The sequence below is a fragment of the Panthera uncia genome, chromosome D2 (assembly GCF_023721935.1).
Source record: "Panthera uncia isolate 11264 chromosome D2, Puncia_PCG_1.0, whole genome shotgun sequence".
Taxonomy (NCBI): domain Eukaryota; kingdom Metazoa; phylum Chordata; class Mammalia; order Carnivora; family Felidae; genus Panthera; species Panthera uncia.
This window is the reverse complement of record NC_064818.1, coordinates 50,440,057-50,457,394: the sequence shown is the minus strand read 5'-3', so window position 1 is coordinate 50,457,394 and position 17,338 is coordinate 50,440,057. Positions and strand designations below refer to the sequence as shown.

At 38.2% G+C, this 17,338-nt stretch overlaps 1 protein-coding gene across 2 annotated transcripts in view; it reads right to left on the bottom strand.

Annotated features, from left to right (window-relative positions):
* The window catches only part of BTAF1 (B-TFIID TATA-box binding protein associated factor 1), a 119,350-nt gene that overhangs the window by 19,031 nt on the left and 82,981 nt on the right, over nt 1–17,338 (bottom strand). For both annotated transcript variants that reach the window (XM_049645416.1, XM_049645417.1), the window contains 4 exons: nt 16,450–16,598; nt 9,278–9,430; nt 8,928–9,049; nt 8,650–8,817 (listed from right to left, as the gene is read on the bottom strand). In XM_049645416.1, the coding sequence (XP_049501373.1) occupies nt 8,650–8,817; nt 8,928–9,049; nt 9,278–9,430; nt 16,450–16,598 (592 nt within the window). The remainder of the gene's footprint in view (nt 1–8,649; nt 8,818–8,927; nt 9,050–9,277; nt 9,431–16,449; nt 16,599–17,338) is intronic.

The following is a 17,338-nucleotide window of genomic DNA, read 5'->3' as shown; positions in this document are numbered from 1 at the left end:
CCGTGAGTTCGAGCCCCGCGTCGGGCTCTGGGCTGATGGCTCGGAGCCTGGAGCCTGTTTCCGATTCTGTGTCTCCCTCTCTCTCTGCCCCTCCCCCGTTCATGCTCTGTCTCTCTCTGTCCCAAAAATAAATAAAAAACATTGAAAAAAAAAAAAAAAGATGAACTGAAGGACTAGAGTTAAGATGGTGGAAAAGTAGGGGGCCCTAAGCTTGCCTTGTCCCTCAAACACAGCTAGATAAATATCAAATCATTCTGAACACCCAAGAAATTGATCCTAGGGCAGACAGAACAAACTGCATATCTACAGGTAGAAAAATGGCCATATCGTGGAAGGTAGGAGCTATAGAGAATTGATCTGGGGGAGAAAAGAGCAGCAGGTGCTGCAGAGGGGAGGGAGCCCTGAACACTGGAAAAGGAGAGAAAGAGAGGATGCAATAGTGCAGAGAGGACTGCACAAAAAAATTCTTTCCCCACATCACTGACTGGGAAAAGAAGGGCTGACCACTTTTAGAAGTCCCCACCATCGCTGGGGTCGTGGCCTTAGCAGTGCTCTGGTGGGGAGGGAGGGTGGAGGCCTGGGAGTGGGCAGTGTAGTCTGAGGATGCCCTGGGTCACACAGGGAGAAACAGTTGCCCTTCCTGAAGTGCATTTGAGAATGATGGCACAGCCTCTTAGGGTACAAGAACTGGCTGTGCCAATGTGCTGCCCTAGCATAGCTGTTCACTAGCATAGAAATAGAGACACCTGCTGAAGGCAGCAAACCTTGGTGCCAGCTTTTTGCTGTGCTTTATCGTACACCACAAACCACTGTGCAGTCATGCAACTGCTTTACTGAGACAAACCAGCACTGGCCACAGCATGGTGAGACCCTCCCCCAGAGGATTGGTGCAGGTCTCTAAAATTTGGAGTTTTGAAACTCAGCCACACATCTGAGATAAATAAAACACAGGAGTACTGTGCCACTGACAGGCAGACAGCATGGACACAGAGTGAAGGCAGGGATCTGACAGAAGTTGGGGATATAAGAGGGGTGATTGTTTGCTCTTTTGTGAGGGCTTCCTGAAGAATGGCAGGCACAAACTCCCTGCTGCGAAGATGAGAGAGCAGGATGACGCCACTTCACCCCTGCCCATCAGCATGACCCACTTCAGTGAGCTATACAGAGCTCACTGTATAGCTCCCCAACAGAGACTGCTTACACCAAGTACTGCCCCCCTGCACCCTGCAGGTGCATCTCCATTTGGGCAAGGTGCTTCAGAATCAGCGCAGCAGGTCCCTCACCCAGAAGACCAGCACAAACCTCTCACACACACCAACTCTACTGATCACAGAATGCTGCAAAGCCTCAGTTCTAGGGGAAATAGGTACAGTTCTTTTAACAGGGAGACCAAAACACACCTAGTTAAAACTTGCCACACAGTGGACAAGGTCCAAACATCCCTCCACTGCAGGCAAGGAGAAACTCTGTGAAGAATTGACCTGAGGAAAGGAGGAGCCAAAATACAACAGTAGACTGCACACTCTGAAACACCTCATGAAGCACCAGGCCCAAAACACTATAGGGTCTTTTCTTAACATTCCCATTATTCTCAGGAGGAGGCTATAGCAGGCTTTCCTAACAATCTCACACACACACACACACACACACACACACACACAGTAACCTAGACAAGATGACAAGACTGAGGAATTAACACCAAAAGAAAGAAGAGAAAGAACAGGGAATTAATCAAAAGAGATATAGGTAAAATGCCTGAACCAGAATTTAAAATAACAACATTAAGGATACTAGTTGGGCTTGAGAAAATCATAGAAGATACTAGATAATTCCTTAATGCAGAGATAAAAGAACAAAAAGCTAGTCAGGCTGAAAATAAAAATGCTATAACTGAAGGGCACCTGGGTGGCTCAGTCGGTTGAGCGTCCGACTTTGGTTCAGGTCATAATCTCATGGTTCGTGAGTTCGAACCCCATGTTGGGCTCTGTACTCACAGCTCAGAGCCTGGAACCTACTTTGCATTCTGTGTTTCCCTCCCTGTGACCCTCCCCTGCTCGTGCTCTGTCTCCCTCTCTCTCAAGAATAAACAAACATTTTATTTATTTATTTTTTAACGTTTATTTATTTTTGAGACAGAGAGAGACAGAGCATGAATGGGGGAGGGGCAGAGAGAGAGGGAGACACAGAATTGGAAGCAGACTCCAGGCTCTGAGCCATCAGCCCAGAGCCCGACGCAGGGCTCGAACTCACGGACCGTGAGATTGTGACCTGAGCTGAAGTCAGAGGCTTAACTGACTGAGCCACCCAGGCGCCCCTAAACAAACATTTTAAAAAAAGAAGGAAGAAAAAAAAAAAAGCTAGAACTGAGATGCAAAACAGACTGGTTGCAATGACAACAAGGACAGATGAAGCAAGGGAATGAATCAGTAATATAAAAGAAAACATTATGGAAAATAATGAAGCTGAAAAGAAGAGGAAAAGAAAAATATTGGATCATGGATGTAGAATTCAGGCAATGCCTTAAGGCAAAATAATATTCCTATCATAGGAGTCCCAGAAGAAGAGAGGGGAAAAGAGAGAAGGTTTATCTGAACAAATTATAACTGAAAACTTCCCTTATCTGGGGAAGGACACAGACATCACAATTCAAGAGGTACAACAATTCAACAAAAGCAGGACCATAATAAAAAATATCATAGTCAAATTCACAAAATACACAGAAAAGGAAAGAATCCTGAAAGCAACAAGGGGAAAAAAGCCATTAACCTACAAAGGAAGACAGATTAGGTTCACAGCAGATCTCTTCTGTCAGGCCAGAAGGAATGTGGCTTGATATACTCAACATGCTAAATAGGAAAAATATGCAGCTAGGAACACTATCCAGCAAGGCTGTCATTCATAAAAGAGAGAGCTTCAAACACAAAAATTAGAGTTCATGACCACTAAACTAGCCCTGCAAGAAGTATCAAAGGGGACTCTTTGAGTGGGAGACCAAAAGCAACAAAGATTAGAAAGGAACAGAGAACATCACCAGAAACACCAACTTTATAGGTAACACAATGGCACTAAATTCTTATCTATCAATAATCACTCTGAATGTAAATGGACTAAATGCTCCAATCAAAAGGCACAGGGTATCAAAATGTATATATATAAAAAAACCATAATCCACCTATATGCTCTCTGCAAGAGACTCATTTTAGACCTAAAGACACGTGCAGACTGAAAGTGAGGGGATGGAGGATCATCTATCATGCTAATGGAAGTCAAAAGAAAGCCAGAGTTAGCCACACTTATATCAGACAAATAGATTTTAAAACAAAGATTGTAACAAGAGATAAAGAAAGGCACTATATCAGAATTAAGGAGTCTATGCATCAAGAGTATCTAACAATTATGAATATTTATGCTCCCAACTTGTAGGTACCCAATCAATTATAACAAACATAAACTCACTGATAATACAATTATAGTAGGGAATCTTAACACCCCACTTACAGCAATGGACAGATCATCCAAGCAGAAAATCAACAAGGAAATAATGGCTTTGAATGACTCACTGGGCCAGATGGACTTAACAAATATATTCAGAACATTTCATCCTAAAGCAAAATACACATTCTTCTTGAATGAACATGGAACATTCTCCAGAACAGATCACATACTGCATCACAAATCAATCCTCAACAAGTACAAAAAAATCGAGATCACAGCATGCATATTTTCAGACCACAGCATTATGGAACTTGAAATCAACCACAAGAAAAAATTTGCAAAGCCCTCAAATACATGGAGGTTAAAGAACATCCTACTAAAGAATGAATGGGTTAAATAAGAAATTAGAGAAAAAATTAAAAAAATACATGGAAGCAAATGAAAATGAAAACATGACGGTCCAAAACCTTTGGGATGCAGCAAAGGCAATTCGAACAGGGAAGTAAACTGTAATACAAGCTCACCTCAAGAAATAAGAAATGTCACAAATATACAACCTAACCTTACACCTAAAGGAGCTAGAAAAGGAACAGCAAATAAAGCCTAAAGCCACCAGAATGAACAACAGAGAAACAAACAAAATCTGGGGTGCCTGGGTGGCTCAGTCAGTTGAGCATCCAACTTCAGTCAGGTCATGATCTTGCAGTTTGTGGAATTGAGCCCCACGTCAGGTTCTGTGCTGACAGCTTGGAGCCTGGAGCCTGCTTCAGATTCTATGTCTCCCTCTCTCTCTGTCCTTCCCCTGCTCCTGCTCTTTCTTTCAAAAGTAAATAAACATTTAAAAAAAAAAAAAGACCAACAGAACAGATCAGTGAAACTAAGAGCTGGTTCTTTGAAAAAATTAATAAAATTGATAACCCCCTAGCCAGACTTATCAGAAAGAAAAAAAAAAAGGACTCAAAATCACAAATGAAACAAGAGAGATCACTACCACCACCACAGAAATACAAACAATTAGAATATTATGAAAAACTACATGCCAACAAACTGGGCAATCTGGAAAATAGACAAATTCCTAGAAATTCACACACACTACCAAAACCAAAACAGGAAGAAACAGAAAATTAGACCAGACCCATAACCAGCAAAGAAACTGAATCAGTCATCAAAAATCTACCAACAAGAGAGCCCAACAAGAGAGCCTGGGTGGCTTGATCGTTAAGCGTCCAACTTTTCATCTCATCTCAGGTTGTGTTCTCATGGCTTATGAGATCACTTGCATCAGCCTCTGCACTGAGTGTGGAACCTGCTTGGGATTCTCTCTCTCCTTCTCTCCCTGTCCCTCCCTAACTGGCACTGCCTTTCTCTCTCTCTTTCTCAAAAAATAAAGAAGCTTAAAAAAAAAAAAAAAAAATCTCCCAACAAACAAGAGTTCTGGGCCAGACGGCTTCCCAGGGGAATTCTAGCAGACATTTAAAGAAGAGTTGGGGCGCCTGGGTGGCTCAGTTGGTTAAATGTCCAACTTCGGCTTTCATGGTTCATGGGTTCAAGCTCACGTCAGCCTCTGTGCTGACAGCTCAGAGCCTGGAGCCTGCTTTGGATTCTGTATCTCCCTCTCTCTCTGTGACCCTCCCCTGTTCACACCCTAACTCCCTCTCTCACAAAAATAAACATAAAATAAATTAAAAAAAAAAAACAACAAATAAATAAGAGTTAATACCTATTCTTCTCAAACTTTTCAAAAGAATAGAAATGGAAGGAAAACTTGCAAACTCATTCTACAAGGCCAGCATTACCTTGATTCCAAAACCAAAGACTCCACTAAGAGAAGAATTACAGGCCAATATCGCTGATGAGCATGGATGCAAAAATTCTCAAGATACTAGCATATCAAATCCAACAGCACATTAAAAGAATTATTCACCATGATCAAGTGAGATTTATTCCTGGGCTGCAGGGCTAGTTCAATATTTGCAAATCAATCAGCGTGATACACATTAATAAAAGAAAGGATAAGAACCATGTGATCCTGTCAAAAGATGCAGAAAAGGCATCTGACAAAATACTGCATCCATTCTTGATAAAGCCCTCAACAAAGCAGGGATAGACAGAACATGTCTCAACATCATAAAGGCCATACACAAAAGACCCACAGCTAATATGACCCTCAGTGATACGGTCAGGAACAAGTCAGGAATTTCCACTCTCATTACTATTTAACGTAGTACCGGAAGTCTTAGCCTCAGCAATCAGAGACAAAAAGAAAAGGCATCCATCCCAATCAGCAAAGAAAAAGTCAAACTTTCACTATTTGCAGACAACATCATGATACTTTACATATAAAACCCAAAAGACTTCACCAAAAAATTGCTAGAATACATGAATTCAGCAGTCGCAGGATGTAAAATCAATACATAGAAATCTGTTGCATTTCTATACAGCAATAATGAAGGAGCAGAAAAAGAAACCAAGGAACCAACCCCATTTACAAATGCACCAAAAACTGTAACATACCTAGGAATAAACCTAACTAAAGAGGTAAAAGATCTGTACTCTGAAAACTATAGAACACTTGAAATTGAAGAGGACACAAAGAAATGGGAAAGCATTCCATGCTCATGGATTGGAAGAACAAACATTGTTAAAATGTCTATACTATCCAAAGCAATCTACACATTTAATGCAATCCCTATCAAAATACCAACAGCATTCTTTGCAGAACTATCATCACAAACAATCATAAAATTGGTTATGGAACCACAGAAGACCCCAAACAGCCAAAGCAATCTTAAAAAAGAAAAGCAAAGCTGGAGGCAACACAATTCCGGAATTTGAGGCTACATTACAAAGCTGTAGTCATCAAGACAGTATGGTACTGGCATAAACATAAGCATACAGATCAATGGAATAGAACAGGAAACCCAGAAATGGGCCCACAACTATATGGTCAACTAATCTTTAGCTAAAGAGGAAAGAATATCCAACGGAAAAAGTCTCTTCGACAAATGGTGTTGGGAAAACTGGACAGCAACATGCAGAAGAATGAAACTGGACCACTTGCTTACACCACACACAAAAATAAATTCAAAATGAATGCCAGACCTAAATGTGAGTCAGGAAACCACCAAAATCCTACAGGAGTTAAACACGCAGCAACCTCTTTGACCTCGCCAGAGCAGCTTCTTACTAGACCCATCACCAAAGGCAAGGGAAACAAAAGCAAACATGAACTACTAGGGCTTCATCAAGATAAGAAGCTTCTGCACAGCAAAAGAAACTATCAACAAAACTAAAAGGCAGCCTACAGAATAGGAGAAGATATTTGCAAATGACATAACTGATAAAGGGTTAGTATCCAAGATCTGTACATAACTTATCAAACTCAATACCCAAAAAACAATCCAGTTAAGAAATGGGCAGAAGATATGAATACACATTTTTTCAAAGAAGATACGGATGGCTAACAGACACATGAAAACTGCTCAACATCACTCATCATGAGGGAAATACAAAGCAGAACTAGGATGAGATACCACCTCACACCTGTCATAACAGCTAAAACTAACAACACAGGAAACAACAGATGTTGGCAAGGATGTGGAGAAAGGGCAACTCTCTTACACTGCTGGTGAGAATGCAAACTGGTGCAGCCACTCTGGAAAAGAGTACACACACAGGTTGTTCAAAAAGCTAAAAATAGAACTTCCCTATGACCTGGCAATTGCACTATTAGGTATTTACCCAAAGAATACAAAAATACATATTCGAAAGGGTACATGGACCCCAGTGTTTACAGCAGCGTTATCAACAACAGCCAAATGATGGGGAGAGCCCAAGTATCCATCAATTGATGAATGGATAAAGAAGATGTGGTGTATACATACAATGGAATATTACTGAGCCATCAAAAAGAATGAAATCTTGCCGTTTTCAATGACATGGATGTAGCTAGAATGTATTATGCTAAGCAAAATAAGTCAGAGAAAAATACATGATTTCATTCACATGTGGAATTTAAGAAACAAACAGATGAACACATGGGAAGGGGGAACAAAAAAAAAGAGAGGGAAGCAAACCATAAGAGACTCTTAAAGATTGAAAACAGAGTTGCTGGAGGGATGTGGGTGGGGGATGTGCTAAATGGGTGATGGATATTAAGGAAGGCACTTGTTATGACAGCACTGGGTGTTATATGCAACTGATAAATCACTAAATTCCACTCCTGAAGCCAATATTACACTGTTAACTAACTAGAATGTAAATAAAAATTTGCACACACACAAAAAGGTAAACTGAGATCAATGGAAATTCTGCTCTTCAAAATTTGTATTAGGGGGGCGCCTGGGTGGCTCAGTCGGTTAAGCGTCCAACTTTGGCTCAGGTCAGATCTCATGGTTCATGAGTTTGAGACCCACATCAGGCTCTGTGCGGACAGCTCATGGCTAGAGCCTGCTTCAGATTCTGTGTCTCCCTCTCTCTCTCTGCCCCTCCTCCAATTGTGCTCTCTCTCTCAAAAATAAACATTTTTTAAAAAATTGTATTTAGGAACATAAGGGATGTACCAGTTTAAGAGAGAAAGGGTAAAGCTAATTGAACTCTAACACTGCTATGGTCTCAGGACAGCCAGAGCAGCCCTTATGGAGCAAAAGCATTTTGGGGATGAGGGAGCTCTTAGAGAAAGAGATGCTGTGATTACAAGGCTCCCAAGAAGGGCACAGAGAATGGCTTTGGTTCCTAGGTCCAATACTTAGAAAATCCAATTGACTGTTAACAATGGCTAAAGTCTCTAAACTCTGAAGTATCTCACTGATTTTATCTTTATAACATACACTCATCTTTCTTTTTTTTTTTTTTTTTTTAATTTTTTTTTTTTTCAACGTTTATTTATTTATTTTTGGGACAGAGAGAGACAGAGCATGAACGGGGGAGGGGCAGAGAGAGAGGGAGACACAGAATCGGAAACAGGCTCCAGGCTCCGAGCCATCAGCCCGGAGCCTGACGCGGGGCTCGAACTCACGGACCGCGAGATCGTGACCTGGCTGAAGTCGGACGCTTAACCGACTGCGCCACCCAGGCGCCCCCACTCATCTTTCTTAAATAAGTTGAGTTTCTGACAACCAAAAAGACTAACTAGAAGTCATTTTTAATAAATTGTATTCTTCTAAAGTGATTCTCAAAACAGAAGATTAAATATTTTTGTTGTAGAGTTCTTACCTTATTCTTTCAGTAGGAGGTCCAGTATAGTGTAACGGATTGAGATATTCTTTGGAGCAAAATTTACCTACTTCATCCACCCAGTGACCTGTTAACGTTGGCGGACAAACCACCAAGGAAGGAAGTGGCATACATTCTGCCAATTTTGATCTTGCATATTCTTGGGCCCTTTACAACAATAAAACACAATAAATTAACCAGTTTTTGTTTGTTTGTTTTGTTTTTACATTTCTCAGCATCTAAAACCCCTTTTCCAAAAAAATAACATTTTAAATTACCGGTGACAGTGATCTCCTGCTAGAATGCAGATTGACTGTAAAGTTTTTCCTAAACCCATGTCATCACACAGAATTCCATGAAGTTTATACTTATTAAGAAATGCTAACCAGTTCACACCATCCTGAAAGGTTAGGAGAAAGAGGAAAATTATAAATATGAACAGATCATAAAAATTTTTTTCTTATAAAACACATTTGCACAGACCAAAAATCTGTGTTTTTATAGGCAAAGGAGTAATAAACGGGTAAAAGACACTAAACACAAGAGTTTACTAAATAAAATTTTAAAAACTCTTCAGGGTACATTGAAAGGAATAGTCACTATTCATTATATAAGTATAAAACTTTACCTGCTGATATTTTCTGAGTTCAGCATTAATTGGTACTGGTATTTTGTAATTTTCTAATTTTTTCCCATCTAATAACTGCTCCAAAAAGTGTCGTTCCTTGGCTTTCAATTGGATTAGTTCTTCTGACATATTTGGAGGGTCTGGAATGCCTGCCTGAAGTGATTTTTTAAAGTGTATTAAAACTATTTACCACAGTTAATTTGTTCATACTCAGATTGTAAAATAACTGCAAGTCTTATCAAAATGTAAATACAGAGAAAAATAATTCAGAAATAGTAACAGTTAAAATAATAGTAATAAGTAATAATAAATAATTTTAAAGACTGGACAACAAATAGGGTTTAAATTTGACAGGTATTAAAAGTGTTATCAGACTACTAAATAAGCACATGAGGTATTTTAAAGAATACACCTACAACTTATGTTCCCCACACCAGGCATTACTTGATAAAGAGGCAAACAAGATTGTATAACTTATTTTAAATAAAAGGCTGTTACAGGAGCTTCTCAATTTCAGTGTTATGATGCTTTAGGGTATCAGTTCTCAAAATGTAGTCTGCAGACCCACCAGGATACCCAAGATTTTTTCAAAGGATCACTGAGGTCAAAACCATTTCATAATAAAGGAAAGACATTGTTTGCTTTTTTCACTTGGCTGACATTTGCACTGAGGCTCCAAAAGTAATGGTGGGCAAAACTGCTTATGCCTCAAAAAGAATCAAGGCAACATCACTAAATGTACCAGTAGTCACTGTGTTACAGCCATGTATCAGCATTTTTTTAAAAGCCAATTTCAGTTAAGAATGTCCTTATTAAAGCAGTAGGGGCACCTGGGTAGTGCGTCAGGTGAATGTCCAACTTCGGCTCAAGGTCATGATCTCATAGTTTGTGAGTTCAAGCCCCCATCAGCCTCACGGCTGTCAGTGCAGAGACCACTTCGGATCCTCTGTCCCCCTCATTCTGCCCCTCCCCACTTGAGTTTTTCCTCTCTCCCAAAATTAAACATTAAAAAAACAATGTCCTTAAAGTAGTAAAAATAACTTTATTAGACCTTAACCCTTGAAGGCACATCTTTTTAACATTCTGTGCAAAAAAAAAAAAAAAAAGCGAACTACACATAAAGCACTTTTGTTGTATATCAAAATATAATTATGTTGAGAAATAAGCACTTATGAGATTGTTTACATTGTGACCTGAGTGAGCCATTTTTCACAGAACAACATTTTACTTGAATGGACTGACAAACTGTTATTCTGACTTGGCTGTCTGGCCGACATTTTCTTAAATATAAATTTGTCACTTCAAAGAAAACAACTGACATAAACTTGTTGCCAATGATAAAATTCAATCTTCCAAGAGAAACAGCACTGTGAGCTTGAGCTTAAGTATAAGCTTTCCAATACTTAAGAAGAATTTTCTGTTAGTGATCTAACGAATCTGATTTTTTGCTAATTTATGACAAAATATTATCAACCTTTAAAAGATTTACATAACTCATTGAATCAGTATTTTCCAAGTGACCAATGCTGATGTTAAAAAACATGTATGGGTATAAGTTCTATTCATAAGTGTAAGATAAACCAATAAATATGAATGTAGAGAGATTTTATATTCAGTGATAGGATTTTTAGATTCCACACTGCACATAAATGTAATAACCTTTCTCTTTTTGAGTTTTGGTATGTTATCAGATAAAAGAATGTCCACAATTATTTAAAAAGCTGTCAAAATACTGCTCACTTTTCCAACTACCTATCTCTATGAGGCTTGACTTTCTTCATATACCTCAGCCCAAGAAACATATTGCAAGAGCCTGAATGCCTAAGTAAATATAACAATCCAGCTATCTACTATTAGACCAGGCATAAGAGATGTGCAAACATGCCAAACAATGTCACTTTTCTCACTAGCTTATTTTTTAGAAAAAAAGTTATTTTTCATTTAAAGATGTTATTTATGGCAACATCTAATGGGTTTATTAAATGAAATAATAAATCTTTTTTACGTTTCTTAGTTTTAATTTCTATTACAGAAAATATGATAAAAGCTCTAGGGTTTTCAAGTTTTAAGAATATAATGAGGAGCACCTGGGTGGCTCAGTCAGTTAAGCATCTGACTTCAGCTCAGGTCATGATCTTGCGGTTTGTGAATTCAAGCCCCACATCAGGCTCTGTGCTGACACCTGAGAGCCTGGAGCCTGCTTTGGATTTTGTGTCTCCCTCTGTCTCTGTTCCTCCCCCACTAGCACTCACTCTCTCTCCCCCCTCTCAAAAATAAATAAAGATTATAAAAATATATTTTAAAAATTTCATATTAAAAAATTAAAAAAGCTAAAAAAATATAAAAAATTTTTAAAAAATAAAAAAATAAAAAATATATATTAAAAAAAAAAAGAATGTAATGAGACACTCAGGCCAAAAAGCTTGAGAACTACTGCCATATGGCATATGTTAAGTTAAGAAATGTAAAATTCTGGAAACAGAATATCAATTAAGGTCAATTAAAATATAGGGGTGCCTAGGTGGCTCAACTGAGCAGCCGACTTCAGCTTAGGTCACGATCTCATAATTCGTGAGTTCAATCCCTATGTTGGGCTTGCTGCTATCAGTGTGGAGCTTGCTTTGGATCCTCTGTCCCTTTCTCTCTCTGCCCCTCCCCCGCTCATGCTCTCTTTGTCTCAAAAATAAACATTTAAAAAAAGGTCATTTAAAATATATATTCCACATCACATGAGAAATATATCGGAGGAATGAGGTATGCACACTGAGTCTTAAAAATGACTACCTGTTATATTTTCAGAAAGTTTAGGAATTAACAACTGTATCTAATAAAATAGAAACTAACACTTTAGAACATCTAATAGCATAATGATGGTCATCAAAATGAGGCCTCTCATTTTGTAAGCACAAATGCTTTACAAAATTGTCAAACATCTGTCTTCATGGAATTTTTAATGACAACCAGCCATAAGGCCATATAAGTAGATACATTTCCTAACACTGAAACTCTAAGCTGGGAAGTCATAAATATTATTCAGTGCCAGGAACTCTTCCTATGTATATATTCCTCATTCCAATTCCTATTAAATCACCAACAGTTACTAACAGTGCAAGGAATTAGAGCTTCTGTCAAAATTACTTGAATCCTTCTCAGTATATATTTCAGAAAAGTACATGTTCTTCCTGTGAAGATGTAATAGAGGAAATCAAGACAGTGTAGAACAGGAATATACTTGCATGATATTCTTGTTTCTATTGCTACATCTTCAAACTCAGTAATCTTTTCTTTTGTAGCATCCATTCTCCCATTAATCCCAGTGTGTTTTTATTTGTAATTGTATTTTTCATCTTAAGAAGTTCAATTTGGTTTGTTCTTCCTTCTTCCACTTTACTCACTACATTTATGCTTTCCTCTACCTTCTTGAACATATAGAATGTATTTTAATATCCTTATCTACTAATTCTATTATCTGGGCCATTTCAGGGTCTGTTTCTACTGACTGACTTTTCTGGTTATTGGATATATTTTCATACCTGGCCATTTTTTGGTGGGTGCTAAACATCATTTATGTTGTTGGGTGCTGGATTTCTTGGTGTTTTGGGTTTTTTAAAAATATTTTTATTTATTTTTGAGAGAGCATGCACACACAAGTGGGGGAGGGACAGAGGATTCAAAACAGACTCTGTGCATGATGCAGGGTTCGAACTCACAAACCGTGAGATCATGACCTGAGCTGAAGTCCAAAACTCAATCAACTGAGCCACCCAGGTACCCCTTCTTTGGTTTTAATATTTTAGAGTTATTCTCTGGGATGTGGTTTAAAGTTACTTGAAATCAATTTGATCCTCCTTTTAGGGCTTATTTTTAAGCTTTGTTAAGGTAGATCCAAATCCGCCTTCTGTCAAGGGCTAGTTTGATCTCACTACTTGGGCAATATACTTCTAAGAATTGTGCTTAATGCTCTAAATGGGAGGAAGTCTTCTGATTCAGTTTTGTGGAAACACAAATTATTCCTGACCATGTGTGAGCTCTGGGAATTGTTCCACCTACTCCTTTCAATCATTTTTTCTCCCAGTCTGAAACATACATTCTCACACATATGCCCAGATGAATACTCAGCCCTGGTGTGGACATCTGGAGCTTCTTCTCTGCAACTACTTCTTGGGTCCTTGCAAATTCTAGTAATCTTGTCCTACCTACACTCTGAACTCTTGACTATTCAAATAGGTGAAACTGTGAGGTTCTGTTTAGGTTTCACTTCCCTGTCCGATGGCCTGGAAACTTACTTTAGGCAGTAAGCTAGGGCACTTCATTTGTTTCTTTTCTCTCATGATTTCTATCCTATATTGCCTGCTCTTCAGTATCGAAAACCACTGTTTGATTCATTTTGTCTAGTTTTCTACTTATGGTGGGAGGATATATCTGGTCCTGTTTTATTTTTTAAAGGCTTTACTTTTAAGTAATCTCTACATTCAAGATGGGGCTTGAATTTACAACCCTGAGATCAAGAGTCATATGCTGTACCAACTGAGCCAGCCAGACACCCCTGATTCCTGTTTTTCTATCATGGTGAGAGTATAATACAGATCACATCAAAGAGAGTTTGACTAATCTTTTCTCAACCTCTAATGGTCAGAGTCTCTTTTCTTTGCCAATCTGATTATCAAATATTGTTAGTATCCCCTTAAAAACAATTGACTATCTCCTCACAGTGGATTGGGCTGTGTTTTGGGTCACTTCCATTCTAATCCATAAACAGCTATTAAACTGATTTCCTAACAGCTATTAAATTGCTTTCAGCTGTTAGATTAATGTTCCTAAAACATTTGTTCATCATCTACTCCTTTGCTCAAAGGACACATGGTGGTTTCCTATCACTCACTGATTCCAAAGTGGAAAAGGGCCAAGGGGACTAACAATTTAGTTTACAAATAAGATGATGCAAGGTCCAAGAATTAAAAAATATGAGTAAGACCTAGGAAGCAAAAATGGAAACTATTCTGGAAATGACTTGTGTCTTTCAATATAGTAGTCTAGTATTTCATTTTTTTGGTCATGGTACTTATTTTAATACTTTTTATTGTGGGATAAACTATTCATATAGACAAATATATAAATAAATGTACAGTTTTATAAAATAAACAACTTTATAACCATTACCAGATGAATAAAAATAGCCCTGCCATAATCCTAGAAGACCCCGTATGTTCCCTCCCAGTGATAACCAACTCTCCTTTCCCCAAGAGATAATCACTTTACTGACTTTCATGGCAACCTCTTTCTTTTCTTTATACCTTTACCACCTAAGTATGCATCCCATGTACTTTTACTTATTTTTGAACTTCATAAAAATGGAATCTTATGTTAAAGATTAGTACTGTTGTGCCTTTACTTTGTTCATTCTTTTGCAGTATCATCATCACCATCACCATCCAGTTAACATATCTACTCCACTGATGATGAACATTTGAGTGGTCTTAGACTACTATAAATAATACTATGATAAATATTCTTAAAGCTATGTCTTGGTACATGTGTATGAATTTCTCTAGGCTATATATCTGGGATGAATTTGCTGGTTATTGGATGGGAATCTTCAACTTCAGCAGATATAGCCAAACTTTTTTCACAGAGGTTACCCAACTTATGCTCATACTTCGCTGGTAGGAACACAAAATGGTACAGTTACTCTGGAAAAACAGTCTGGCAATTTCTTAAGAATTTCAGTATCATATGACCCTAGTAATCCCATTTTTAGATATCTGCTCAAAAAAACTAAAACATATAGGTGCACCTGGGTGGCTCAGTCAGTTAAGCATCTGAATCTTGATTTTGGCTCAGGTCATGATCTCATGGTTAGTGAGACGGAGCCCAGGGCCTGCTTCAGATTCTCTCTCTCCCTCTCTCTCTACCCCTCCTCCACTTACATGTGCGCATGCTCTCTCTCACTCTGTCAAAATAAACAAACATTTAAAATGGGCGCCTGGGTGTCTAAGCTGGTTAAGCACCCGACTCTTGACCTCAGCTCAGGTCACGATCTCATATGAGATCAAGCCCCGCGTCAAGCTTTGCACTGACAGTACAGAGCCTGCTTGGAATTCTCTTTCTCCCTGTCCCGCCCCCAACTTAAGTACTTTGTCTCTCTCTCTCAAAATAAATAACAAAACATTTAAAATAATTTATAAAAATAAACAAAAGTATATACCCACACAAAGACTTGCAAGTGCATGTTCAGTTAACTTTACTTGTAATAGTCAAAAGATGCAGGCGCCTGGCTGGCTCAGTCGGTTAAGTATCCGACTTTAGCTCAGATCATGATCTCATGGTTCGTGGGTTCGAGCCCTGCATGGGACTCTGTGCTAACGGCTCAGAGCCTGGAACTTGCTTCGGATTCTGTGTCTCCCTCTCTCTCTGCCCCTCCCTGTTCTCTCTCTCTCTCTCTCTCTCTCTCTCTCTCTCAAAATAAATAAACATTAAAAAAACTTAAAAAAAAAAGTCAAAAGATGGTTAATAATCCAAAAGTCCATCAACTGCCATCAACTGGTGAACAGATAAACAAAGCATGGTATATCCATACAACGGAATACTATTTGACCATAAAACAGAAGTAGTGATACATACTGCAACATGGATGAACTATGTATCTACTTATTCCCTCAATTATAAAAATCCCATCAAAATATTTTAAGCAGCTTGGCAACAAGGTCTTGCCCCTTCCCTTGTTTCAAGTCACTTCTTTTTCCTGCCTTGGCTATATATATTATTTCCAGCCTAGGAGTATACTCCAAAATTCTCCAACCGACCTTCTAATCTGCTTTCTCCACACTCCCACAGAAACTTCACTTGCTTTTTAAGCTTTCAGTTATCATCTCTCAATTTACCTTTCATGTAAACTTCAGCACAGAATCTTTACCTAGCTGTTACCAGGGATACTTAGGAACAATTCTATTTCTAGAATTGCATCAATGAGTAAACATTCTTTTAGAAACCACAGTTTTACTTAAAACCCTGTGTGAAAAAAATACCCATTAAGGTAAAAATTTTTAATGCTTGTAATGTGAACATACTCCAGAGGTCTGTTTTTAACCTGACATTGTTTTAAGAGAGTTACAATTATTACAAATGAAAATATAGAAAACATGAAGTCCATAAACTGAGTACCTTCAACTTACCTCAAGTGGCATGAGTCTAATTAGTGTTGCAAAACACTGTGTAGCCATGAATCTTACACTGTCTGTCTGATCACTCATTCTTCCCAACACAGGCACAACTAAAAGGACAATATACGGAACAATACCAACATCCAGCTGTTCCATTACACCTGAGTAAGTTATTAAGGAAATTTTCAAGCTGTTCTGAGGTAATTATTTTCAAGTTGATACACCAAGATTGTAACTTCTAACATGCTTCCTCACTTTCTCATCTATATCATGAGGGAATAGACTCCCTCAAGATCCTTGATTCAATTATAACAGCATTTGTACACTGTTGCTCTTTTGTAAACATCATTTAACTTTCTCTTAGGACTATAAAATTGTTTTTCATCTGAGAAATGCTAGAGGTTTCAATCAGGTTTTTCTCTTAGAAAAATTCTTTCAAGTTTCTAAAATTCCAACACCAAAATAAAGTGAGTTACATTGCCAGCAAGGGAGCACAATTCAATGTCACTCAAAGATTAATTCCAAATTTCCCACCAGGATCTTGACAATCATAACTGGACATAGCAGGGCCCAGTAAGTTCAGTCCTCCTGCAATCTTCAGCATTTCTGAACCAGAGTTTCTATTGATTTGATCTCCATCCATCTTTCTTGCTCTTAGAAATATCTTTCAGATACTTCGAGTTAAAGAACATCAATGGATGCTGTACCAATAGCAAAAAGCTTGCTTATATATTTCCAGTTATTTAGTAGTCATTTTCCACCCACATAATGAACTTTGAAAACATATTTATAACATACAGACTACATACACAGTACCTAATTAGTATTAATAAGACACTAATTATAAACCAATAGATCGGTTACTAGAAATATGTTTCATAAGTATATATAATTATTTTTG